The sequence below is a fragment of the Anser brachyrhynchus genome, assembly GCF_964034855.1.
Source record: "Anser brachyrhynchus genome assembly, chromosome: 9".
Taxonomy (NCBI): Eukaryota; Metazoa; Chordata; class Aves; order Anseriformes; family Anatidae; genus Anser; species Anser brachyrhynchus.
The window spans coordinates 25,940,264-25,967,645 of record NC_137703.1 but is presented as its reverse complement, the minus strand read 5'-3'; the positions used below and the strand labels follow the sequence as shown (position 1 = coordinate 25,967,645).

Below are 27,382 nucleotides of genomic sequence, written 5' to 3'. Positions count from 1 at the left end.
GCCATTGCTCCACACAGAAATACTCCTCTCTAGTCAGAAATTAACCTGGATATCTTTTTGTTTTGTTTTGTCTTTTGTTTGTTTGTTTGTTTGTTTCAGGTGAGAAAGAAAACGTTGGTGTGTATATGGTAAGTTCTAGTGTTGCTTCATAAGTATTTTCCCAGTTGTTCATGAATTGCTCACAGAAGCTTGGGGAATTTTTAGACAATTCTAATGAATGTGTTACCTTTCTACCCATGTCTCATCTCATGCCCAATGAAGAATTACATTTATTTTGCCATCAGGAATCATTTTGTGCAGCCATCTTTAATGATTATGCCCCTGATATAAGGGCCATAAAGGACTGAAATAAGAAATGCAGTCTGAGATCAGACTAAGGATCATTTCCAGAAATGCTTCATATGCTTCATGCATTTCTAGAATTCAACTGAATGTTTCGAGCATTTTTTATTGCTACTTCTGAATCCAAGAGAAGGATTCAAAGTGACAAAATACTGTTTTATTTTAGAAAGAGTAATCCTATTTCCTTTCATTTTCAGGAGGGATTTTTTTGCTATTATACAGACAGCTTCCTGAGTGTATAGGATAGAAGTGAAAAATATGTTTTTTGAGCTTTTTTTTTTTCCCACCTTCTGTCCTACCTCTAGTTTCATGTAGTTGTAGATAAAGGCTTTGAGCATATGGGAACTCAGTAAGAGCCACAAGGGATGCCTTCCCTAACCTTCAGCATTGCTCAGCACCAGGGCAGCAATCCCCCACCTGGAACTGTAAGTTTTCCTCCAACATAGGGCTAGGGTTAGACAACATTAGTGTTTGTGATGCGAGGGAATTTTTAAAATGTATTTGAATCAAGAACCAGATATGCACTTTAAACTTCTCAGAGCTTGGAACTCTTTCATTCTGATATTATTTTGTTCTGAAACATTTCCACTTAAAATAATTGAGCCCACCATGTGGGAGTGGCATCACTCCAATGCTCTGACAGTGCAACAGGTAGATAAAGACAAGTTTAGTGGGATGCAGAACAATCAGGTTATTACTTGAATTAATAATTTAGCAAATACACTAATACATTAAATGGTTGCCTATCAGACAGCTTTGTCACAGCCCTTATCACTGCAGACTGTCAAGGGCAGCAAGATAATACACCAGAAAAGTGAAAGGCCAACAGGAACTTGTGGTGCACAGTGTCTTTCATCCTTCTGACACCTGTGCTGTGGATGTTGTCCCAGCGAAGTCAATGCGGTATCACAGTTTGATTCCTTTGCTTTCTTTATATAGCCTAATAGAAAATTAGAGACACCTTTTATTTTTGATGGTCTGCACAACACATCATTCCCAATGCCCTTCATCCACGTGGACATTTGTCATCATTGTACTATCAGACCTGTGCTCACATAATTAAAAGCACATGGGAAGTGGTACTGTGCTTCGTGTTAAGGAGACCTTGAACAGGTGTGTTTTCTTCTGGCTTTGCTAACTAACAGTAAACAGCGTGTGACAGAGAAACATTAACAATTCAGGAAAATAACGTGAGGCCAAGAGACCAGAAAAAAAACAGGGCTTGGAAAACTGACTGCAGAGAGCAGTTCTTGTGTAAACAGACAGGGTGTGTCTTCTGGCACAGGATTTGTTCAGAAACAGCAGAGAACACCAGGCTGATAAGCTGACGTTAAATGTGCTGGTAAGTGTTACACCTAAAGTTGTACGTGATCCACAAAAGCTTTTTGTAAGCTAAAATTGTTTGCTTTTAGCTGCAGTAGTTGGAACCAGTGGCACATAGTAATTTTGCCTTGATTTTTTTGTTTGTTTGTTTTCCAACACAAAAAATTATCTCTTCCTATGGTTATATTCACACGACTTCCACACTCAGAGCAGCTGGGAGACTGTTAGCATAAGAAGGTGTGGCTATATGGCTGGGGGAAAAAATAGGCGTAGGTGTGACCTGACTTCATATTAACCTGCTTGCAAAAGCAGCCTCAAAATACTTTGTCTCAAGCGCTTTGAGTCCTTTGTTCGGTCTACTCTTGTAAGGACCAGGTTTGGCTCATTTTAGGAACAATGCATTTTATAGTTGAGCTGTCACCACCGTAAGACCATTGTCATGATGTCAGTGAAAGGTCAAATGATTGTGAAGTTAGGGAAGAGGAAGAACCCGACGGATATGAATCACTGCAAAACTATACGGTAACTTTCAGGAAAGAGTGAGGCTGTCATGGGAGCAGAACGGGAAGGAGGCAGAGGAGGGTGCAGGGAGAATGAAATATTCCTAGCAAGATAAATAAACTCTTTCAACTAAGTGTTCAGTTTAATTACGTGACTTGCAGAAAACGGACTCCACAATCAGTAAGATTGTAAAGTAGGTATGTTTATTCAGCACTGGGCAGAACGGGGGATAGTCTCGCCAAAGTTGTGCGTGCCTGACGTGGCAACTTGGCTTGGTTATATGCAGTAAAGAGTTACATATGCATGAAGTTTCACAATACGCCTATACATATTCATAACCTGTCCTGTGTCCCTCTCCCCCTCCCCCCCTGCTTCATATTAAAATTAGTTCCAAGGAGTCATTTCCATAAACTCCTCCCATCTGCAGTTGCGCAATGTATTCTGGTGGTGGTCGTCGGGGGTTGTGGAGATGAAGATAACCAGTAAAACCACTGTCTTGGACTTCCCGAGGGCTGACTTTGAGCTGTTCAGGACACTGGTTGGCAGAGTCCCTTGGGAGGAGGTTCTGAAGGGCAAAGGAGTCCAGGAAGGCTGGGCACTCCTCAAGAAGGAAATCTTAATGGCTCAGGAGTGGTCTGTCCCCACGTGCCCAAAGACGAGCTGACGCGGAACTAGACCGGCCTGGCTGAGCAGAGAGTTGTGGCTCGAGCTTAGGAGAAAAAGGAGGGTTTATAATCTTTGGAAAAGGGGGCAGGCTACTCAAGAGGACTATAAGGATGTTGCGAGGCTGTGCAGGGACAAAATTAGAAAGGCCAAAGCTCATCTGGAGCTCAATCTGGCTACTGCCGTTAAAGATAACAAAAAACGTTTTTACAAATACATCAACACAAAAAGGAGGACTAAGGAGAATCTCCATCCTTTACTGGATGCGGGGGGAAACTTAGTTACAAAAGATGAGGAAAAGGCTGAGGTGCTCAATGCTTTCTTTGCCTCAGTCTTTAGTGGCAAGACCGGTTGTTCTCTGGATACCTGGTACCCTGAGCTGGTGGAAGGGGATGGGGAGCAGGATGTGGCCCTCGATATCCATGAGGAAATGGTTGTCAACCTGCTACAGCACTTGGATGTACGCAAGTTGATGGGGCCAGATGGGATCCACCCGAGGGTACTGAGCGAACTGGCGGAGGAGCTGGCCAAGCTGCTTTCCATCATTTATCAGCAGTCCTGGCTATCAGGGGAGGTCCCAGTCGACTGGCGGCTAGCAAACGTGACGCCCATCTACAAGAAGGGCTGGAGGGTAGACCCAGGGAACTATAGGCCTGTTAGCTTGACCTCAGTGCCAGGGAAGCTCATGGAGCAGATTATCTTGAGTGTCATCACGCGGCACTTGCAGGGCAACCAGGCGATCAGGCCCAGTCAGCATGGGTTTATGAAAGGTAGGTCCTGCTTGACGAACCTGATCTCCTTCTATGACCAAGTGACGCGCTTGGTAGATGAGGGGAAGGCTGTGGATGTGATCTACCTTGACTTCAGTAAGGCTTTTGACACCGTTTCCCACAACATTCTCCTCAAGAAACTGGCTGCTCGTGGCTTGGACTGGTGTACGCTTTGTTGGGTTAAAAACTGGCTGGATGGCCAGGCCCAAAGAGTTGTGGTGAATGGAGCCAAATCCAGTTGGAGGCCGGTTACTAGTGGAGTCCCCCAGGGCTCAGTGCTGGGGCCGGTCTTCGTTAATATCTTTATCGATGACCTGGATGAGGGGATTGAGTGCACCCTCAGTAAGTTTGCAGATGACACCAAGTTAGGCGCGTGTGTCAATCTGCTCGAGGGAAGGAAGGCTCTGCAGGAGGATCTGGATAGGCTGGACCAATGGGCTGAGGTCAACTGCATGAAGTTCAACAAGGCCAAGTGCCGGGTCGTGCATCTGGGACGTAACAACCCCAAGCAGTGCTACAGGCTGGGAGATGAGTGGTTGGAAAGCTGCCTGGCCAAGAAGGACCTGGGAGTACTGGTTGATAGGCAGCTGAATATGAGCCAGCAGTGTGCTCAGGTGGCCAAGAAGGCCAACAGCATCCTGGCTTGCATAAGAAGCAGTGTGGCCAGCAGGTCTAGGGAGGTGATTGTCCCCCTGTACTCGGCTCTGGTGAGGCCGCACCTCGAGTACTGTGTTCAGTTTTGGGCCCCTCGCTACAAGAAGGACATGGAGGTGCTCGAGAGAGTCCAGAGAAGGGCAACGAAGCTGGTGAGGGGTCTGGAGAACAAGTCTTACGAGGAGCGGCTGAGGGAGCTGGGGTTGTTCAGCCTCGAGAAGAGGAGGCTCAGGGGCGACCTCATCGCTCTCTATAGGTACCTTAAAGGAGGCTGTAGAGAGGTGGGGGTTGGTCTATTCTCCCACGTGCCTGGTGACAGGACGAGGGGGAATGGGCTAAAGTTGCGCCAGGGGAGGTTTAAGTTGGATGTTAGGAAGAACTTCTTTACTGAAAGGGTTGTTAGGCATTGGAATGGACTGCCCAGGGAGGTGGTTGAGTCACCATCCCTGGAGGTCTTTAAAAGACGTTTAGATGTAGCCCTTAGTGATATGGTTTAGTGTAGGACTTGTTAGTGTTAGGGCTGAGGTTGGACTAGATGATCTTGGAGGTCTCTTCCAACCTAGACGATTCTGTGATTCTGTGAAGACTGATGGCTCTTCCTCTTCACCAGTAGCTGACCTCTTGTCTTTGCACAGACTCAGTTGCTCCTTGGCTCTTGTCCATCCGCAGGACCAGTTTCTACCAGTTTCTTAAGATAGGCTCACACTTATTAGGAGACTGACCTTGGTAAGGGGCCCAAGGCTTCCTGCTTTAGTTAATTTGCACAATGCACCATAGTTAGTAAAGACACTAAGTAGCATCCTAGTTTAATGCTGTCAGCGCTCTATCTCTACTTGATAAGATTCTCCTAACTCCCTCTCTCACGTCTGTATAAATATAAGCTCATCGGAAAAAATATGGTAAACCTTCATTACAGAATAAACATCTGCTTGGTGTAGTCACAGTTTTCTAATGCACTGTTGATCTGTTCAAGCAATAATGCTCTGTTATTTTGTACTTAAGGAATATCACTGAGAGAAGATGATGAAGGAAGGAAAAAATGTCTTAAGAAAACCTGCAGAAATAGGTGGAGGCACTGGCTAAATTCCTCCAGATCTGAATTTTGAAGGTCTGCCTAAAGAGTGTATTGGTTCCAGAAACTTGTGGCCCGGCTCATCCCACTTCACTCGCAGAGACTGCAAGCCTCTGATGATGACTGCAAGATGCTGTCTCCAGCAGGAGAGAGGGCCCCTTTCCCACGTCAGGCAGCAGGGCACCAAACCTCCTCCAGCAGCACCTGCAGACCTCTTTGCAGCGGGAGGCGCTGGCAGCCTTCTGCAGGGAGCTCCCAGCAGGACCTGTCCTGGCACAGGCACGGAGGCTGTGTTCAGACATGGTTAGGAGAGGGCATCTCCTCCATCACTGGCAACCAGCAGCTCAATTATGTTCGACAGCTGAATCAGGAACTGGCTGGCAAATACAATTTATAATGCCATGTGAGAGCCCGAGCCAGGGAGAATGTCTCCAGGGCTGTGAGTAACAAATCTGGCAATTTTGGTTCAAGAACTAGTAGGGCTAAATTTGAATCCCATGAAAACTGTGCTCAGGATTTCTAACGAATGGTCCCAGCCTGAGAGTGAGTTTTCTGCTTTGATGAGCAATTTCTTCATGTGTAATTACTCCACATCCAAGGCAATCCATATGAGGTAAGAGAGTTTACTGTAACTGACATTGGTATCTAGGACTTAACAGGCTTTATGTCTGATGTAAATCTGCTCCATTTTCCTTATGTATTTTCCTTCCCAGCTTCCAGACCTCCCTGCACCTCCCAGCTTTCTGTGAGCAGCAGTGCCTGGTCCTGGGTTCTTAACTGACCTGCAAGTTCATATCATAAACCCTTTCAGATCAAGTGGCCCTTCTATCTTTACAACTTCTTAACTATCTTCTTAACAAATGAAGTCCTCAGTGACCCCAGTACATTCTTATCAGATGAATCACTTATGAAATAAATCTTTGACTTGGACTTTATTGGTTTTAATAACCTCGTGTGCTTAGCCTGGTTATGTGTTTAGGTATTGCAACATTCATCCTCAGGTTGATAAAAAGAAGCAAGTGCCAGTGTATTTTACAGAGCAATCAGAAACCAACCCCATTTGTGGTTTCACCTTCCTTTAGCATCTCCCTGACAGAGATAGGGTGCAAGGTTAAGGACAGTGATGTAAAGGGCATTATATTTTTCATAATACCAAATTCAAAAACAATGCAAGGATTCAAAAAGACTAGTAACTGTAAATGAAAGCAGGTGTGGGCTGGGTGCTTTCAGATATTCTTTGCTGTGCTGGAACAGAGGTGGGCTGGGGAGTGGACGGGATTGGCACACAGCTGCCCCTTTGTGACATTTCATGTAGCTTTCAAAAAAGGAGATAGACACCAATTCAAGGCCTCAGGTGTCCCAACAAAACTGAGTGGCCACAATTCCATGCTTGTGCACCTTAGCAATGCCAGGTCTGGAGGCATTTGGCCAGCACAGCCCCTGCACGCTCCTTGCTGGTTGTGGGGTCATGCTGCAGGGAGGGCAGTGAGCAGGGATGTGGGCATTGCATCGCTTCTGTGGGGTTGGAGGTTGCCTGGGACAAGGCTTAAATGCAAGACCTTGGCTTGTGCAAAAAGCTTAAAAACAACTGTGGACAATTTAAATTGCCTGGAAATTCAGAGCGCGCGCTTTGACATGTGGAGCTGCATTGCATGCCTGCGGGGTGAGGTGTGGGGATCTGGCTGGAGCTGGCTTTCCTGATGTATTACTTAAGCTTGTATTACTTACGCTTTTTAGGAAAAAATCATGACTATGAAAACGGTGCCCCTAATATCTATTTGCAGTAAGAGTTTTGCTTTAGTGGAAAACAGGATTTATACAAGCTGCATTTTAAATTTGTGGTATCCAAGTTAATCCTAAATGTTGCAAACTGTAATGGCCTATTTCTTCGTTGAGTTGTTCTTTTCCTCCCTATACCCTGGTTTCTCACTCTAAAGCAGCTTATGCTGGTTTGTATTTCAGTGCTGACATTCAAAAACGTGTCTGACTGTCTGCAGTAAAACTTTATTATAGCTTCTTCCTCAGCATAAGAAATGGGTTTGGCACAAAAAACATTTAGTAGAAAAATCAAGTTTGTTGTATTGGTTCTACTGCTGTTCCATTGTTGTTTTCCCCATTAACCAACTTGAGAAAAGATGGATAACAATGGCTGCCCATTCACTCTGGGAATGGCTTTTCCTGTTTAGATGATTATCTCCACTGGCAGTGCCAGCCTGAGGAAACATGCCGCAGGTCAGCAGGCGAGGACCAGACCACTGCTTTGTGTGATTTGGAATTCTTAAGCATAAAACCCTCTTATCAGGATGCTGATTTAACAAAAATACAACAATACTAATATCATTTTCACCCATTTTGCTTCTCAAAGGAGAATGTAAAAGTAATTTGTCAGACTACAGGCGTGATGGCTAACCTGACATCGCTAAATGAAATCAGATAAGTTAATAGTCCTGTTACCACAGATACAAATCTTTAGTACAGAGATAATGTGTTAGCTGCCTCTTCTGGCTTCATGAATACAGTTTTTATTATCTTAGGGAAGGCCTAATCACATAGCCAAAAAGAGAGCACAACAGGGACTTTGGAGATGTCGGCTCATTTCTCTGCCTGTCAGCTGTTTTTGTGATGGGATCCATTTGCCCCAGTTCCACATCAAAGAAATAATAATAGTAATTTATCTATTAAAAAAAAAAAAGTTTAGATTTAAACTGCCTTTTGCTACATGTGTGTCACCTCTGACACACTAGTGGTTGTTGGGTATTATTAGTCTCATCATGTTTTATCAACATGGTTGATGTCTCATCGTCATGGTTGGGTAACACAGGATCCAACAAGGTACCAGAGAGGCTGAAGTAGTAGTAAGTGATATTCTGAGTATGATGAACATATGCAACGTACATCAAAAATGGGGTCAAGAACCTGCAAATAGTGTTTCTTTTCAGTTAAGTGTGATAAACCTAAAGAATAACTTACTAGGAGCACAGTCCTTTTCTCACTTCTTTTGAAGCAATTCCAATCTCTGTCCCAAATGTTCAAGGCACTGATTAAATCTGCTCACTGGAACAAATAAAGAGGCTCTGTGTGATCACTGGCAGGCAAACACTGACTGCCAGTTGTGACACCAGTGATTCCAGTTGGATAAGAAAACAAGTTGGGTATTATTTGATACAGCAAAGACTGATGATTTACGTTGCGTTGTATGAAACACAGCATATTTCTTCTGCCCCTGCAGGTGATTAGGTTTCTTCCTACTGAAAAATGTCTGAGAGGAAGAAGAAGGGATATACTGCTAACTCTGCTCTCGTTGACAAGACAAAGATCATCATGTAGGAAACAATGTTCATACCTACATCAAACAGCCATGTTTGCTAGGCAATAGAATTTAAATTTCTGGGTATAAGTCTGAACTGAGCTAATTGCAACTATTTCATTTCCATTAGAAAGGAATACTAGTATAATACACTACTATGGATTTATGACTTTCCAACCATGTCAACATATTTCTATACCTATTGCTTACAAAATATTTAAAACCTATATCTTGTTATTCAGTATTAATCCTCTTAGTGGATTCAATGCAGATGTGTGGAAAAATGACAGCTCCAGATTAGATTTTTATGTACCTGAGGAAACCAGCAAAATAAAATCCCCAAATTCTTGACATGTCCAGTGTCTAAGTGAAATTTGGTGCGTGACTAGAATTTTTTGTTGAATATTGTAATAAAGACCATATTTGGGGAAGTAGAAGTTATTTCGGGAGATAGAAGAGAGAGGCTGTAGAGTATATAAGGCTTCAAAGTGACCTTCATTTACTCATTTCTGTTTTCTTTAGTAGGGATTCAAATTTAATTCCCAGTCTTGGGATATATGAATGCACAAATTACTGTGATTAGATTTGTCTGTTTTAAATTAAGAAAAGCTTGCTTTACAGAGACATACATGAACACCAGCAGCCCCAGCATGGATTACATGAATGTATAGAAAAGGATGAAAACGGTGAGTTCACCAACACTGCAATCAACACGAGCCAAATTGCTCCAAGTGCTTTTTTTCCTGAACAGTTCAGTTTTTATTTCTTCTTGTTCCCATAACTGTGGATTACGTGTGTGTGTGTGTGTTTATTTTCCCTCTGAGGTGGTGCCTTAAAAGCAAAGTAAAATTATTTCAAATATCATTTATTGCCCTTTTGATGTGGACACAAAGCTTGGGGTTAACACCTGTACTTATATATGTAACCATGTATTCCATGGATAAAAATGAGTGTGTAGCTAGAAGTATAGTTACCGAAAAAGTCAATTATAATTCAAATTGATCACAATTTAAATATTTATTGTACTGCTTGAATTTTGTGGTTCAAACCTTTGATGGATGGGGGGAAAATATTCTGCGTTTGGAGATAGAAAAATGTAAATATAAGGAGAAAAGCTAAGCGTTAGGGTTGGTTGTTTTTGTTTTTGTTTTCATTTTACAATCAGCTATACAATGTCCTTTCAGCCCTTTATCTCTGGGAGAGCATGTTGTGGCAGGCAGCTAAGCACCACACAGCCATTCACTCACTCTTGCATAGCGGGATGGGGGAGAGCACTGGAAAAAGGTAGAAGTGTGAGAACTTGTGAGTTGAGATAAGGACAGTTTAATAAGAAAGGGAAGAAAACTAGAATTAAACAAACAAAACCACAAGAGATGCACAACAGAATTACTCACTACCAGCCAACTGATGCCCAGCCAGTCCCCAAGCGGCAGCAGCCACCCCACCCTGGCCAACTCCCCCCATTTTATTGTTCAGCATGATGCCACATGGTGTGGGACATTGGCCAGCTTGGGTCAGCTGTCCTGATTCTGTCCCCTCCCAGCTCATGGTGCACCCCCAGCCTCCTCATTGGCATGGCTGCATGAGAAGCCAAAAGTCCTTGACATAGTGTAAGCACTGCTAAGTAGCAATTAAAACATCGTTGTTGTTGACATTATTTTCACCCTAAATCCCAAACAGCACCATATCAGCTACAGTAAAGCAAATTAACTCTATCCCAGTTGAAACCAGGACAGAGAAAAAGAAAGACTTTGAAGGAGTAGATGTTGTTAGGTTTGGGTTGTGTTTCTTTTTCTATTGAAGCAGAGTAATACATTTTGATAAAAATTTTGTTTTGTTTGTTTTGTTTTTTAAGTGAATGTTAAGTAATGTGGATCTGTAAACAACATACACTTTAATATCAACATCATCGTAATGTGACTGAGAGCTCTCTCTTCTTGGGGCTTGGCGTGACTGCAGGCAGAAGCTGAAGGCCGAATGAGCGCTCCTTGCCCCAGCACTGCTCACGTGTGGGGCTCCGGCTCAAGGAGGCAGAGCTGGGACAGGCAGAGGCTGCTCACCGAATGGATAGTGCTCCTTGCTGCTGAGTTTTACTACAAGGTTGACTTTGCTGCAATTGCTGCAATCCGAAAAAGTTCCTACAACTTTTCCAGATGTATGCAAGTTTTCAAATACTTAGCGTTGACATCCTGGGCCAGCTCTGATGGTATCAGGGAGACTGAGCAGCTCCATCAGCACTGCAGCCTGGATGTGTTTTTGTAGCAAACCACACCGTGGTGTGCGTGGCACAGCTGTCTCAGGTCACACCACTGGAGCAGCATGGACTGGATCCCTCTTGGATGAACCAAAACCAATAATCTTCTCCAGGAGTGCCATAACGCCCTCCGCCACAAAGGGGAGGTTCAGACTCTCTCAAGAGGCCCAGAGACAAGATGGTGGCTTGGCATGGAGATGTGCAAGCTGAGCAGCCTCATGTTGCTGTACTTGAGGCCTAGCTGCCAACTGCTCCATAGCCACCTAATGCCTTGGCTTGCATCTTCACACACTGCAAAAAATGCATTTGAATCATATTACAAGAGCTATGATTCAGATAATAAGACTGGAATTTAAAGCACTTTCTACTTGTTGATACATATTAAGTATTTTCTTACTGAATTATCTGTGAGTAAAGGTCTCTAAACAGAAATTTTGTGTAAAACTAACAGTCACTAAGAGGAAATGTCTGTTGTTTCAAAAACTGTGTGAAAACTAATCCGAGAAGACTGGGATTTCATGAGGTGAAATACTTTGTATTTCAGTTAAAGGTCTTCCACTATTTCACTTAATAACAAGATTGCTTCCAGGCATTCAAGGAATTAAGCAATATACTTTCTCAGCCTAATATATTTTTTTCTGACTTTTTTGACAGCTATGTTTTATAGGAATGGTTTTTATTATTATTATTATTATTATAATTCTGCTATCCTGAAAATAAGGCTTAGATATTGTATCTCATTATTTTTTACCTCCACCTGTACACATTATACATGTAATAATACCCAGTCTTCCGAATGACTTTCAACAATAAGAACAGAAGTTTAGAAGTCCCTAAAAGTCCTTAATACTTTTATTAAACTAATACTTAAAAAAAAAAAAAAGTTCAATTTATAATGTTCACTGAATGACTTGGAAATCAAAAACATTAAAGAAACTAGTAGGATAATTCAGTATTAGATTTAAAGCTTAGGAAAATATTTTGTTATTCTCTGTAAGATGTTAGAAAAAAATCTGGAATTTAAATAGTAAGATGTCATTAATATGTAAATAACAATCCATTACAGTAAAAATAGACTACACATTTGTAAACAATAGGACTTCCATGTAAATCTTAAATGGCATGTAAAGAAATGTCTCTGCAAGCTGATCCTCTGCAATATGTTTTACTAGTTTATCTGTAACACTGAAATATAACGTGATTATCGTTGACATAAATCTACTATGACCCTTATAAAATCAGGCATTTCACTTAAATATATCCATGGTTTATCTAGGTGACATTTATGTTCACTGCATCTTTTAATAATCTTTAACCTGAAAATACTTGTAATATGTTTTTTGATAACGCAGCCTTTCCAATAAAAAGCTGAGCTGTAAGTGAAGGATTTAACACTTCCCTGTCTCAGTCTGACCTCATCCACCAAATGGGACACTTTTGATGAAATATAAATGTCTTTTATACGTGTTATCTATATAAATAATATATAAAAATATAAAAATCATATATTATATATATACACATACATAGGTATGGTAGGCCTTTGGGTCCCAAACTCCATGTGCTCTTACATGAGGGACCACCAGCAGCTCTCCTGGTACTCTTTTTGGGCCTTGGCATGCTTCATCACTGATGGGCTGTTAACGGATTAAAGTCTGTGTGGCTCCACAGACTTTACATGGAAACAGGAAAGTACAGTAAATTTTGGTCCACCCACAAAATCTGTTTGTATTCAGGCAGTTTTGAAATTAAAGTGTTCTCTGTCCTGCTTGGCCTAATATAATACGGGGCCCCCTTTCCTTACCATATTTCTCGCAATCATGTTCTGCATCTGGAGTCTGCATCATGAAGCTGCCTCTTTGTAAGACTCATTTTTGGGGGAGCTATCCAGAGGCAAATGTTCTTGAAATAAAACAGCTTGAAAAAGAGACGAGAGACTTTTTAGAAACTTTGGACCATTTCAGACTTAAAAACAGTGTTTCCTCAAGCGTTATGAATCCATGGCACTATCCAGTATTTCTCCAACTAGTGCCATTCTATTGGTAAGTACTATGATAGTGTCAGGCATTAGAATGAACCAAAGGCAAGGTAATCATAAATAAAATAGAAATAAATACAAATAAAATAAAATACAAGCAAAACCTATATATATAAAATATGTTTTCAGGAAATCTTTCAGAAATAGTGTTTCAGGGTAAGCACTAATCAAACATGTTTTAGTGATTATTTTTTTCCCATTGTGATATGTATTTATGAGAAACCAGCTGTCTTTGCTGAGCATTTAGGTATTACTAGAAAATGTGTTGGCAGGACGTGATCTTGTTAACACCATGGGAAGCCTAGGATATGCTTTTTAGGCTTGTAGCTGACCGTGAGTAAGCATTTGATCCGCATGTAAAAGCCAACACCTACACGCGCAGGACCGGAGAGCCAACCCTCCTTAACGTCAGAGCACGTGTTGTTTGAGTTAAGCCCAGAGAGCTGCTGCCACCTTAAATTTCTGCCTTTGCAAGAAAACCTTCTGGAACTACAGCGGCCCTTCACTTCAGTAAATACTTGCCCTTCCGTTCCGCCGCCAGCGGAGGGCTGAGGCCGGGCGGGGGCTGCCGGGGGCTGCCCCTGACGCACGAACGCGACACCGCGGCCAGGCTCCGCTCCCTCCCCGCCCCTGCCGGCCCCGGGGGCGGCGGCGTTCCCCGCCCGCTCCCGCTCCGCTCCGGGGGACTGGGTAGGGCCGAGCAAGGCCGGGTAGGGCCGGGTGCTGCGCTGCGGCGACGAGGAACGGAGCGGGGACTGGTGCGGGAGGGGTGGGGTCTCCTGGGGAGGTGAGCGTGTGCCCACCGCGTGGGGTTTGTTCTAGGGGCTCCTGTAAGGTTTCTGGGCTTCCGTCACAGGGACGGGAATGGTCAGGATGGCCACGTTTGGCTATTCGGGGATTGCGCCGTGAGTGACAAAATGCCTCTCTTTTGCGGTAGCTAGTTGTTAGAGGTGGCGAAGCACCCCTCCTGCTTGCAGATTATGGGGAGGGGGTTACGGAAACGTCTTGCTGATGGCCGCTTGGGCGAGCTGCGAGTGGCAGGCACGGCTCGGGCGGTGGTGGTCGCAGGGGCTCGGCACGGCTCGGCTCGGCTCGGCGCTGCCCCGGTGCTGGCGCTGCCGGCCCTTAGGGTTGGGGTCCGCAAGGGGCCAGGCTGATCGCTGCGCCCTGCCTTCCGGACGGGCTGTTTCGGTAACTTCAACGGGAAACAGTTTTTAATTCCATCACCCGGATGATTTTTTTAAGTATGCTGTGTTTCTAGAGTTGGGGTTAAATCCAGGGTTTGGTTAGTCGAACACGGTTATCAAAAAAGTACCATAGAGCTACCTAGGGTGAACTAACGTGTGCTTTACAGGTATTCAGCATTCTGTTTTTCAAATCGTAAACCTTCTCAGGAAGGGCCTGTTTTGGTATTTAAGTGACGCTGTGCATGACGTTAGTGCTTAGGGGCTTGTGTTAGTGTGCTCACGGCAGTCTCTTATGCAGCAGGGTAAGAAATGAAAGTGGTGGTCATGAATGAAGCCAGCATTGTTTTCCAGATAAAAAGCGGAAGCTCTGCAGTTAAGTGAATTAAGATGTCTCTAAATTAGTTGCAGCCTAGCTACAGACGTGTATCAGGGTAAGTGAGCTCTGGAAAATGAGAAGCTGTGTGATGCAGTTCTTAAAACCTGAAAATGAACTATGGGTGTTCTGCCGTCCATTAAAAAGGAACAACAGCCTCAGGCTGTTGTTCCCTTTCTGTTGTTCTCTGAACTGGAACTGTTTTGTTCCAGTTTTGTTCAGAACCTGCATTTCCTTAACTGCCTTTCTAGAAGGTTTTGGCTGACCCTTAGGTACTTGGTCTCAGACCTCGTGGGGAGGGAAAGCTGCTGTGCCTCGCACCTGGGTGCTGCTGAAGGCTGCTTCTGTGCCTGTTAGAGTAACACTGCAGGAAAGCAAGGAGCTGGTTGGGTGTGTGCTGCCTTTGGGCTGTTGCAGCACTTCAGTGTGAGCTCTGAGAGCGGAAGGAAGAGCCTGAGATCTCCCCAGGGTGTGGAGGAGGACGGGCGGCACTGACCCTAGACAGCGCAGCGCTTGAGGTATCGCGAGCGAGGCCTCCTGGGCCCCTTCATCTCGCAAGTGCTGAGGCACGTGTGGGGCTTGGGGCTGGTGTCCTGGCAGTGCACTGCTGTGGGCCCCCGAAGGAGCGGTCTGTTTGTGGGGTGGCTGGGCCCTGTCACTCGTGTTTGACGCTGAGGTGGCGGTGCTGGCTGTGCTGGGAGAGGCAGCCGGCAGCCAGGTTGTCCAGAGATGGCATTTCCTAAGGGCTGCTACTGGGGCAGCTGCTTTGCGAGAAGCGCTCTTGGTTTTCCCACTACTTGCTTCCTGTCAGGGAAGTGGCTTCTGCTTTTCCCTGGGTAAAGCTGAACTGAGAAACGTAACCCCTCTGGCAGGGGGAGGATATTTATATCTCCTGTGAGGCCCAAGCTGTAAGTTACTACGGGAATCTCAGCCAAAACAGGACAAAGCTTGAGCAGAGTGGTGAGGCTTTTCCCGGCATGTGTTCCCTTCCCTAACCCTGGCCCAGAATAGCCCCAGCAGGTGGGTGCTGGAGCCCCAGCCAGGTCCCCTCCTTGCCTGCCCTCCCATGGGGATGTGTGTGAGCAACAGGTGCCTCAGGTGGTACCATGGCATTTGAAGGACCCTTATAATTGTAGCGTAATTTAGGTTGGGAATGTTTAAAGGTCATTTGGGACATCAGGTTCTTTCAGGCCTTTAGGCTTTTCAGGAAATGAACGCAAAGATACGCAGTTCCTGCTGCTGGGATGCTGGAGCCAGGCTACTGCCTCCAGTGGATCTTGCTCTGGATTTATGTCCTGAATGCAGGTTGCTGCATGTGGCCAGCACAGCATAAGGGATTCATGCAGCTACTGTTTTTGTTGGTATATTGGTATAAACCAAAATTAATTCAGTGATGGCTATCTATTTGCTGAAACTTTCTTTTAAGTCTGTGGAATTTTATCTCCATTACAAAGAACTAGCATTCTTCCTTCTCTTGTATTAGCAAAGTACTTTTACTTTTCTCTGCTCTGTAAATACGTTTCAGTGGTTGCTGCCTATATTTATTTAAAAACTGCTACTAGAGCTAGTACCACACAGCAGCATGTAAAGCTCTTTATTAAACCAAAATGAAAATGTAGGCTTTGAATCACTGATCTTACGTTGCTCTACGTAACCGAGGCAGCTAGGGACCAAGACATTTTTTTCAATGGCGCAATTGCCTTTTGCCTGTTGCTACATTTTCTTCACTAGTTGGGAATTTCCCTGTACGTAAGAAGGTGGCTGAACAATAAGTCGTGTAATATAATGGCAGAGAAAAACAAGTTTTTGTTCCTTGTTCCTTTGGTACTTCAGATTTTTTTTGTTTGTTTGTTTCACAATCTTTTTAAACTAGTTGGATGAAAAGGAAGGTGTGACTGACAGTGTTGTGTTAATCTTGGTGGCTGAATCAAGAGCCGTAGAAGGAGTCAATAAAAAGCAATAGAAGAAAAGAGAATTATGTTAAAAATATCTCTTTAGCATCATGTTGGATGAAATGGGGGTTGAGCTCTGTAAAGTCTTTATTGCTTTGCTATCTGTAGAGCACATTTCAACATTTTCTGAATCATATATTGCACAGAGGAGTGTATGAATGGCTGTAAAATAAATCATATGATTCTGACCCTATTTGCCCTTTATGAAAGGGTTCAGTTGTAATTCTTAATGTTTCACTGAAATTCAAGTACATGGAACGTCTCACAGTGTAAACTGATAAACTGATCTTTTGCTAGTTAAAATAACATTTTTTTAAATCATCTTGAATTTGCATATTCCTACAAGCCAGAAGTTTTGTCACCATGTTTTAATATGGACATACATTAAACATGCCACACTAGATTATCAACAGCAAGAACAAGGTTTAAGTTACATACTTTGAATGTGTTCTTTCAGTGTTTTTTTCTTTCCTTTTTAGATTAGATGCATAATATCAAATCATTTTATATTACTATTTTTTTAAAACGTTATTCATATGGGACTAGAATCAAAATACATAAAACAGTGTGATATTTTTGTTAGTAAGGTATGCTAGTACAGAAGATAAAGGATATTAAAAAAGAACACTTTTAAAACTAATTATTAAACAAAGAGGACGTTGTGTGAAAGCTGGCAAGTGAGCTGGGTGCCATATCATCTCACAACCATTCATCCTCCTGGATACAGCTTTTGCTGTGGGAGTCAGAAGCAGGAAGGAACTCTTTTCAGTTTCAGTTTAATTCCCAGCTTTGGATGAGCATCTCTGCTGAACTGAAATAATTGGATGAACTGTAACAGACAAAATATATTACTAGGTTTTACTGTATTTTTTTTTTAACTCCTTTTGGAGACCCCGGAAGAGTAGAAAGAAAAAGACAAGCAGCTGGCCCTTTTCCTCCTGGCATTCTGCTGTGGATACCCATTTGCCTGTGCAAGCCCACCTCTTATTATGTGTGGAGACAAAAAAAAAAATTCATATGTGATACTTGATAGTACCACTTCAGAAGTGGAATAGCATCAGCTGAGTAGGTGACAGGTGTCACAGCTGCTTCAGGTTTTACCCAAGCAGGTTTTGTAGTCCATATCAATAATGAAAGTAGTTGCTCTGAAATTACTGTTCCATTTGTTCATATGAGTTGCCTGGTGGTTTTGCATAGTTGCACAATGTAGTCCTGCACTGCAATGAAATAACTGTACATCCTGATGCTTTCCGCTGAGTTGAGGACGATTTCAGGATACACAAAGCATGAAGGCAGCAGGCAAAGATAATTCAGATTAATTTTGTGGTAGAGGCTTGACCTAGAAGGAAGCTGAGATATTTAAAGTTATTTTAGCTTGTATTTATAATTAATCTGTCCCATATAATTTAGACATGCAAATATCTTTGATCACTAATTTAAAACTGTGTAACATCACACAAAAGTAATTCATTCAAAAAATAATAAATATATATTTTGTTTTGCAGAACAGTTATAAGCAGATCTCCAGCAATGCAAGGTGAGTAAAATATAAACCAAATGTCGTCTTTTGTCATATCAAAGATAATATGGTTTCTTCAGGGATGTTCAAGCAATATTAGCTTAGCTATAAGTTTGCCTAACTTATGGTAGATGTTTGAATGATTTAAATTTTAAAATTTAATAATTTACAAAGTATATAGCTTACATTTTAAAATCTTAATTTCTGAGGTTTAGTAAAAAATAAATTAATTAATCGTATTGAAATGCAGGCTACTTCTGCGTACAAGCTGACCTTGTTACTTAATCCATAACTCTGAGTCAGCTGGTGATGAGTTAGCATGTTACAGGCTAGAGAACTTGGGAGAAAATGTTTTATGTAGTGAAGAATGGCTCATTAACCAGTCTGTTCTGTACAGGAGTGCAGCCTGTCAGTTTGCTGCCAGTTTTTTTGCATTAGAGCCTTCTTGTGAATATAAATGAACAAGGCCCCTCTGATCCAGACAGCAAGTGAGCTGACCCTGCTTGTCTGGGCTTTAGGTGACTTCCAGAGATCCCTTCCAGACTGAAATGGTTCTGTGATAGTGTGACATGATGACATCAAGTGTAATGCCCGTCTTTTTTCTGCACTTTAAGGGTCAGAACTCTTAAGTCATGCTATGCTTTAATACACATATTTTGCATAAAATACAAGCTTATTATATAGTTTTTGCTATTCAGAAAATAGCTTAATTTTTATACATCTACTTTGAAGAAGGCGACAGCTTGGGGATCTTTCCCCCTATGTGTAGGAGGAAATGAGCAATACTCAAAATATATGTTGCATTCTTCCAGCACATAACCCTGCACTGGCACCTGGATTTGCAAATGTTGGCTATGCACAGGGAAATCAGGTCCCCTATGGCTACCCGGAGTATGCACCTGGGAATTTCCAAGGTAGGTTGCTTGGCTACAGATCTGCTATTTCGTTAGGAGATAAGCATGGGGAGCAGGAGGTTTCACCAGAGCAACCATCTTTGATTTACTTTTCTGATATTAATTCTGTAGAGTTTCTAGTAACTTCTATTTTGCTCAAAGTCTTACTCTTTCCTTCTTGGTGTTAGTGTGTGCTGAGCAGTGCCAGCAGCGGAAGTTTAAAATGCTGGATGTTATTCCTCACTGGTCACCAGTGGGAGTTTGTTAGGGAGGTGTCACTGGTGCAAAGCAACTAATGTATGGCAGCTTCTTGCTGATTATCAGATTTTTTAAATTAAAATGTTAGTTCTGGATTTCTGAAGAAAAATGAACTGGATTTTCCTTTCACAGTTCTCCTGGTCATGTGGATCCTGTTCCTGTTTCCTACCCTTTTGCTGTACTTTGCATGTACACTTTCATTTCCTTTCCACTTTTTCTATCTTATGTTCCACGTTCAAAACACAGCACTTGTAAATAGTTTCTCATGTCCTGGCATCTAACTGTTTTCTGAAGAACCAAATCACAATGAGCAACATCTAACAGTCAAGCTCTCAAAGCGTAAGTTATGGATAAAGTGCAAAATGTTTGGCTTAGGTTTCTGTGTTGTACATAAGTTAAATCTTGCGTGTCTTGTAGCAAGGAAATCTGAGTTCTCCAAGTTCAGCTAGCCTTCAGCAAGGAAAGAGCTGGTGCTACCTGTACTACAAAGGTCAGGGGAGCATATTTTTGTTCCAAATAATTGCGCACATACACTTAAACAATGGCAGTCAGTGTGTGTGCAAGGCCTGTGCTCAGATGTACGAGGGAGTGTTTCGTAAGGGTGGATCCTCACCTGGGGTGAGTGTTCCTGCTGGCTACAAGCTTTAAGCCACTGCTCTGTTCATCACCTGGCTTATGGCCACAGCATCATCTTCCACATATAACAGCCCATGTTTTATAACGTAGTATGAAACATTGGTGCTGAACTACTGGTGCTAAAGGTAAATCTATGAGTCAGCATCTCGAATTAGTTGTCTTTGTACAGCTCTGCAAAAGTGTTCTTGGTGGTTTCTACTTGTTTCTGTGTGCTTCTGAGTAAAATACAAAATTCCTCTGCATCTGATTGAAGGTCTTATCTGTCTACTGGGTAGGGAAAATCTACAGTTCCTGTTTCATAACTTCCAGTAACAGCAGCGTCAGCTGCCCCAGCTGCAGGGGATGCAGCCGCCAGGGCCGTTCCGTGCTGCGGGCGCCATCTGCGGGGCTGGGTGCTTACATGACTGGGGTCTGCTGCAGGAGCGTGGCTTGGAGAGCGCTGCCTTGGCCCTCGTATGCCCTGGGGTTTTTTCCTTCTTTGCTGTGTACCTCCTGCACGAGGGAGTTGTGGATTTCCCGAGTTTCGGGTGAGAATCCATTCAACAAGTGGAAATGTACTAGTTTTGGATCCCACTCATTTAGTTTTAAGCTGGAGGTGAATTTTGCTGAAAGGATGTTTCTTATCACGGAAGTAGAAGGTGTTATTCTAGGAAAATTCTGTCTTAAAATTCCTCTGATATTTACAAGTTGTCTATTGAGCAAATACTTTTCCTGTATTGTAATGTATTGTGTTGTCTTTACTTAGAAATAATCTTATTTATTTATTTATTTATTTTTGCATGAATAAAATTTCTGCTATATACAAGAGTAACACATTTATTTATTTAACTTGTTTTTGTCTGGAGGGATTAGAACATTCCTGTCCATCATGACTTCCTTGGATCTGAGGATCTTCATGCTTCAGAAAAGTAAACAAGTCTTTTTGAAGATCCATGGTGCAGCAAGACCTAAGTTTCCTAACTGTATCTCTCCTTACACTTAGGTGGTGCTGGAGCAGGGCCCTATGGTTTCCAGTCACAGCCCATGGGAGGCCCACCTGGTCTGGGTGGTCCACCCATCCAGAACCAGCCCACCGCCAAGGATGGGACAATCTGGATGCCCATCCCTCCTCCTCCTCCCAACTGCCCTCCTGGGCTGGAATACCTCACACAGGTACCTGCAGCCTTCCTTCTTCCCCAGGGAACAGATGGTCACCTGAGAAGCAGCCTACATCTGTGGGAAAGCTAAAGAACACACCTGCCTTTGTTGCATCTGTCTTTTGGGCTGCTAAGTAAGGCCTTTTGTAATGTGAGTGATGCACTTTTGAATATGAAGGTGCCTGTTATGGCCAGAGCACGTTATGGGGTACCTGTGCTCCTGCCAAGTGAGATGCTGAAGGGTAGGGGGCTTGGATGTATTATACATCTTTCCTGTTTCTAAAGCTACTGTTCGTGAGAAGTAATGCGATTTGGCAAGGTGTTTAGAACAGATACACATAATGTGGGTACCTGAAGCACCTTAGAGGTGCTTACTTTTCCGCGTGATGCTTTCTCAGACACTAGTCAAGCTTCACAAACTTAGAGAATGTTAGTAGCAAAATGAGAATTGCTCCCATGTTGCAGGATACATCACAGGATACACTCTCGTACTGTAAAAGCACACTTTGTCTTATTACTGGGAACTTAATACCAATATATTGCCAGTTTTGCAAATTGCTCTAAAGGGGGGAAAAAAAAAAGCTTCCTGAGTTTCACTCAGAGCTGAGCAGTAGCTGAGCTTCTGCTCTAAAATTTCTGAATTTCATGCTGGTGACTCCTGCTTCTCTCTGTACAAATTCCTGACGTAGCTATCTGGGATGTGTGGTGTGCGGGGATACGTCAGCCTCTGTAGCAATACTGAGCTACACCAAGTCCTGAAAGGAACACAGGCATGTTCATCCTGTGTGCTTGTAACCAGACCAGCTTGGGTACAGCTCTTACCATTTCTGTGGTGCTCTGAAACACTGTTCTGCTCTACTGACAGAGGACAGGACAGGGAGGATGTGAGCCATGTCCATAGCTTTGCTAGTAGATGATCCGTCTTTAGGAAATGTGTTGCTCCATAAATCTACATTCTGAAAAAAACATCAACAATGCTTCTTAAAACTAGATTTCTCTTAGTTATAACTTGTTAACTGTTTATTCTGTTTCATTTTTCAACCATGAACAGATTGACCAGATACTAATTCATCAGCAAACCGAACTTCTTGAGAGTAAGTGAAAAGTGTTTATCGCAGAGGAAATATTTAAATCTAAGAGTCCCAAAAACTCTAAAGTTTAGACTTTCTTTGACGCTACTTATTTAAAATAGATCCTTTCATGGATTGCTCCGTCTCTCTTTCCTGCCTCTTACCTGTCTTAATTCCCACAGAACTTGTGGAGGAGAGGAGGGAAGAAGGAAACAGGAGGGTAGAAAAAGATTTTAAACTGGTTCTATAGCTTAAAAGATACACAGCAATGCAACTGAGTAATCTTTGTAACCAGTTATAGCTGAAATCACTAATCTCCCATGCTATTTATTCTTGATCTCAGCTTTCCTCTCTTCCCTACTTAAAGATCTTTTTATGTCTCCTCTTACCCCATGTAATCCATTGGGCTGGCATGCTGCTCCAATTGCATTTCCAGGCAATCTTGCTCTTTTAGTGAATTGAACTACTTTCCTTCTGCTCCTGTCATTCTGTTCGCTTTAAGAATATCAAAGTCGTGTTATCAGTGTCTTTCAAACAGAAGAAATGAAATGGACCTTCCGTCTCAGCTGACACCTAATGCTGCTGCTTTTGCTTTCTATAATGCTTCAAGGGTACTCTTATTTGTTGGAGAAATTAATCAAAATTTCAGCCCTGGCTCTTGCTATTTTCTATTTGTGCTGCTGTGAATCTTGACTGTGAGGCCTTTTCTTGGCTTTCTCATTCTGAACATATTCATGCCCTCTGGAGCCCTTTTCTTGCTTCACCACTAAACTTAAAAGTCCTCCTAATTTTCACACCTTCAGCTCTTCCCTAAGAACCTTCCATGCCATGTGACTTAGAGTGGCAGTGCTCACTCTGGCAGTGTGGGGGGCCCATGTCTGGTAGGAGGGGAGCTGACGGACATTCCTGTGCTCTTTCTATGTTGCCGTGTTCACGGTGGCTTGTCCTCACTGAAATTCTCTGTGGGGCTGGCCTGCTTGAGGGCCCTTTGCCAGTAGCTGCCTCTGACAGACTCTGAATGAGGCCTTCCCAAACAGTAGTGTAGGAGTAGCATGGTGGCTTTTCTTACTGTTTTTCACATAGACACACCTAAGGAATTAACAGTTTTGTTATTGTTTTTCAGTTTTCCTTGGATTTGAATCAAACAACAAATACGAAATCAAGAATACGTTGGGGCAAAGGGTGTATTTTGCGGTAGAGGACACTGACTGCTGTACAAGGAACTGCTGTGGGCCATCACGACCTTTCACCATACGGATTATGGACAATCTGGGTCGTGAGGTGATAACACTGCAGAGACCCCTGAGGTGTTCGTCGTGTTGTTTCCCCTGCTGCTTACAGGAGGTGAGTTGCTCCCTCAGTATAAGGGATGATTTTGTTTTTCCTGTTAATAATTATGGGATGTTGAAACTTCTGAGGCCTCAAATCTGAGCCTACTCAGAGCTTTTACTGATGGGTTTGTAGTAGCTGCATTCTGTGAGGTATTCACTGAATGCTTTCAGGATGTCCAGAGTATTTCCTTTACTAGACTTTGATCTTTCCACTGCAGACACATAGCTTGTATGTTCTATAGCCTTAGGTGTATGCTCCTGCTTTCAGTGAGGGCAGAAGTTGCATTTGGATTTGCAGTTTTGTAGTTTTTTTAAAACACTCACAGAAAAACCCATGCAGCTTCATTGGAAAGCTGGATTGTTGTGGAAAAATAAACTGTGCTTGGTTTGCGTGTTAGTGTGGGATTTTGTCTAACAAACATATCAAAGCATGAACTGCTTCACATGGGGGTTTTCTTTCTCCTGTGAAGATAGAAATTCAGGCACCTCCAGGAACACCAGTTGGTTACGTTGTCCAGAACTGGCATCCCTGCCTACCCAAGTTCACTATTCAAGATGAGAGAAGAATGGATGTACTGAAAATTAGTGGCCCATGTGTTGTCTGCAGCTGTTGTGAGGATGTTAATTTTGAGGTATGCAGTGCAAAAATTGTTCGTATATATCTTCTTTCAAATAGTAGTTTGACAATAGTTTGTTGCTTCGCTTACTATCAGTCAGCTGTACTGTAGTATGTATTAAGTAAGGAGAACATAATATTTAATACAATAAAATCAATTCACTTCTCTAGATCATTCTAAATAAGCCAGCCAAATTTCCGGAAATGGCATCTTAAAGCCACTCATCAATGATCTGATTCCTTGTGATTGCACACAGATCTCTTAATAGATATATTTAAAGCAAAATCTTTTGAATCCATTATGTTAGTTCCTAACAAAAAAAAAAGTTATTCTCGGTTGTATCAGCTGTTTATTAAAATGACTTTCTGCAACCACTCATTCAATCATACAATAATAATTCAGTAACAAGTAAATGAACATTATTTACAGCTGAAACCTTGACTAGAATGAGTGAAGAATTACAACTTTCATTTAAAAATAAGGTATTGATGCATCAGTATTTTCATCCAGATTAACTAGTAGACACTAGTCTACTGCATTGTTTAAAGTGATGTAGCAAATCATTGCTAAAGCAAATTTAGTATGATTTTATTTTGGGGATTAGTCTTTCACGCGATTCAGAACACAGGATACAATTTCAGGAAAAGGGTTAACCTCTGCTTTGGAACAGGAGAATGTAATTTGTTTGATTTTTCACTTGAGCCATTCCTGAGGTATGGCAGGAGAAACTAATTCACTCTCGGCTAAAAGACAACATTCCCAATGGGATGTGTGCGTGCTTGCATGCAGTAGCTGTCCTCCAGTACTGTTAAAACGTTGAATGTTGCAGTCAGATTTAGAATTAGATGTCTTAATTCAGAATGACTTTGTGATAGTCAGGGTTGTCTTTTTATACAAATGGCTGCATTCAGTGACTGCATTAATTTAAATAACACAATTTAAAGCTTTCAATTAGATCTATAATGAAAATAATTTGGGAATATTGTGAATGATGGAATTGTTGCAGTTTTTTTTTTAATTGTTTATTAAACTAGGTGAAGACTTTGGATGAGATTTCTACCATTGGGAAGATTTCTAAGCAGTGGACTGGGTTTTTGAAAGAAGCGTTTACAGATGCAGATAACTTTGGAGTTGCGTTCCCAATGGACCTTGATGTAAAAATGAAGGCAGTCATGATTGGCGCTTGCTTTCTTATCGTAAGTCTCTAATTTACTAATCCTTGAATATGAATTGACTTCTTCATCTCAGCGTTCAAACTGTGATTGGTAAAGAGTTTGACTCTGAGCTTCTCAAAGTGAGTGAGGGTTTGTTGTGGACTTCCTGTGCGTAAAGCTAACCCTGGAGGGAGTGCAACAAAGAAGCATTTCAGATAATAAGCTTATTTTAGACTACATGAAGTGCTAACTATTTAAGAACAGCTTCATATGTGTTGGGATTGAGAAATCCTGTAAAAGGATGACTGCTTTACAGACTTTTTAGAGACAAGCATGTTTATGTGGATGGTGAGACCAGAAAAGTGCAGATCAGCAGTAGCCAAGAGACTCAACCAAAGCCAGAATAGATCACTTCAAAAGTGCATTGTTTCCATGTTGGCAGGGCTCGAGACGGAGAGGAAAGGTACATACACAGCATCTGCGTTTGGAAAGTTCTCACCAGTTTTTACAGCCCAGCTCATGAACCAGGTTTTCTTTAGCCGTGTGTGTTCGGGTGCTATGATGTGCATGAAGAGTAGTGAGTACGAATGAGGACTCCAGGCACAGAAAATGTGCTTCTCCCCCTCCTCTTCTGTGAACTAAAGTTAATGGCAATTATGATAGATTCCAGTTTGAGGTGAAATTGAAGATACTGAGTCAGGCTGAAGGAAGACAGGATGGAAATCCTAAGGAAGTATAATTTCCATTAGTGATAATTTGAATTTTCCATCTGCAGCTTTCATCACCTCTTTTTCTCTCTGTGGATGTCCTTTTACCTCTACAAGACACCCAGGGATAGGGGCTGGAGAGGGGTACCCCCAGCTGCTTCTCATCATCTCAGGTTTCTGAGGGGAAGGTGCTTTGAATATCTTGCAAAATAACCATGAACTAAGAACCAGATTTTAAAAATACTGTTTTTGTTTGCTTTTTGTTTTCTTCTTAGGATTTCATGTTTTTTGAGCGTATTGGTGATAACCCACAGCGAACAGGAGTGTGGCAGTGAAATCTAGAACTTTTTATTTAGAAGGAAGAAAATAAACCACCCAGCTTTCCAGCGGAGTGCAGAGCTCCCGTGAGAATATGAAAAATGTATATCTTGTGCTTTTAATTATATTTCTGTAAACTAAGAGCTTTATTGTCTAGCTTCTGTTTTTGTAATCTAATTATATTATTTGTAGTATTAAAATAAGCATCCTTTGCCTGTACAGATAAATACTGTAGTGTATAACAATATATAGCAACCTTTTTCCAAGAAATTTGGAATTGTTTATTAAAAATTCTTATTGTAATTCCTAAAAAAAAAAAAAAGGACTACTTTTTTTGTTCAATATTAATATAAGCAGTCAGCCTAATAAAGAGGTCCTGATCTTTTCCTGTGTATCCTTCTTTGATAGTTTTGGCTTGGTGTTTATATTGTTGTTTCCAGCTTATCAAGTATATCCAGTCAAAACAAAGTATTCAAAATCAACAGAGCTATCAGAAATCATTGCAGAATTGTATTAATCTTGTGATGAATCAGCTGTCAAATATGACTCATTTAGTGTAACAGTTCCCTAATTTTCCTTCGCTGTTTTAAAACTTAAGGTTTTGATTTTCAACAACAGAAGTTAGAGGAGACTGGAAACATAAATGCCTGTGGTTGCTTCTATTTAATAATCCTCTAGTAATTGCCTTGTGTGTGTTTTGTTTTTTTTTTTCCTGAGTCAAGGAAAAAGTAGTTTTTCTTTTCAGTTTCTTCAGTCACTTAGTCCATAGTTTTCACAGTTTGCAAGTCTGTAGATATGATGGTGCAGGAGTAATAAACAGAACAATCCCACTTCAAAAGCAGATGCATGAAATGGCACATCTATATCTTGTCATTTATAACTTTATTTAAAAGTGCAGGCAATGGAGAAGCCGCTGCTTCTTACCGCAACTTCACACAAGAATGTGCGCATAGCAGTTCTTGGGATCTAACTACAAGGAGAGGTTCTTGCCAGTATTTTGAGTTGTATTCTAATTTTGTTAAAGATTTCTTTTGTTCATGATTTTCAATTTATTGATGGCTCCTGGCCAGTCAAAGAGCAGAGGAGTGTCATTGCTGCTATGTACTGTGACTCTTAGATGTTCTTAGAATAGCATAAACCCATGATAACAATGTATACTGTTACAAAATTCTTTAAAATTGTCTATTATGCCACATTGTGGTTAACTTCTGCTGCTAACAACAAAATTCCTTGAATATAGTGGTCTTTGAAGATTGTTGGAGATAGGCTTTGGTTAATCAGTGCTGTTCTTAGGGAACAGTTGTGCT

The 27,382-nt window shown here is 42.0% G+C and overlaps 2 protein-coding genes and 1 long non-coding RNA gene across 10 annotated transcripts in view; 2 read left to right on the top strand and 1 right to left on the bottom strand.

Annotated features, from left to right (window-relative positions):
* Positions 1-10,622, top strand: part of PLSCR5 (phospholipid scramblase family member 5) — a 154,843-nt gene extending 144,221 nt beyond the window's left edge. Inside the window, exons 11-14 of the transcript XR_013954796.1 lie at positions 100-128; positions 5,256-5,938; positions 8,555-9,318; positions 10,488-10,622. The gene's annotated coding sequence lies outside the window, so the exon portion shown is untranslated. The remainder of the gene's footprint in view (positions 1-99; positions 129-5,255; positions 5,939-8,554; positions 9,319-10,487) is intronic.
* On the bottom strand, positions 9,482-13,581 carry LOC308199647. The gene is made up of 3 exons (XR_013954798.1): positions 13,447-13,581; positions 12,691-12,803; positions 9,482-11,177 (listed from the first exon to the last, which is right to left on the bottom strand). It is a non-coding gene; the product is annotated as an uncharacterized lncRNA (long non-coding RNA).
* On the top strand, positions 13,328-26,460 carry LOC308199643 (phospholipid scramblase 1-like). 8 transcript variants are annotated; one of them, XM_080604081.1, is made up of 10 exons: positions 13,784-13,829; positions 14,463-14,542; positions 17,942-17,973; positions 18,768-18,869; positions 20,725-20,894; positions 21,930-21,972; positions 23,072-23,292; positions 23,750-23,911; positions 24,931-25,092; positions 26,033-26,460. In XM_080604081.1, exons 3-10 carry the CDS (start codon positions 17,967-17,969, stop codon positions 26,090-26,092), a joined length of 927 nt encoding a protein of 308 aa, XP_080460207.1. In that variant the 5' UTR covers positions 13,784-13,829; positions 14,463-14,542; positions 17,942-17,966; the 3' UTR covers positions 26,093-26,460. The 8 variants fall into 8 exon arrangements, with proteins under 8 accessions (XP_080460205.1, XP_080460203.1, XP_080460202.1 ...); XM_080604079.1 differs by lacking the exons at positions 13,784-13,829; positions 14,463-14,542 and adding an exon at positions 13,328-13,434; XM_080604077.1 differs by lacking the exons at positions 13,784-13,829; positions 14,463-14,542 and adding an exon at positions 13,334-13,634.
* Positions 26,461-27,382: the final 922 nt, after the last annotated feature.

What these genes read in the sequence shown, in the direction of transcription:
- LOC308199643 (XM_080604075.1), top strand. Translation starts at nt 13,789, where the DNA reads ATGGTCAGGATGGCCACGTTTGGCTATTCGGGGATTGCGCC. An exon ending in CAGATCTCCAGCAATGCAAG is followed by an intron (nt 17,974 to 18,767) that starts GTGAGTAAAATA and finishes GCATTCTTCCAG; the next exon opens with CACATAACCCTGCACTGGCA. An exon ending in GGCTGGAATACCTCACACAG is followed by an intron (nt 20,895 to 21,929) that starts GTACCTGCAGCC and finishes AACCATGAACAG; the next exon opens with ATTGACCAGATACTAATTCA.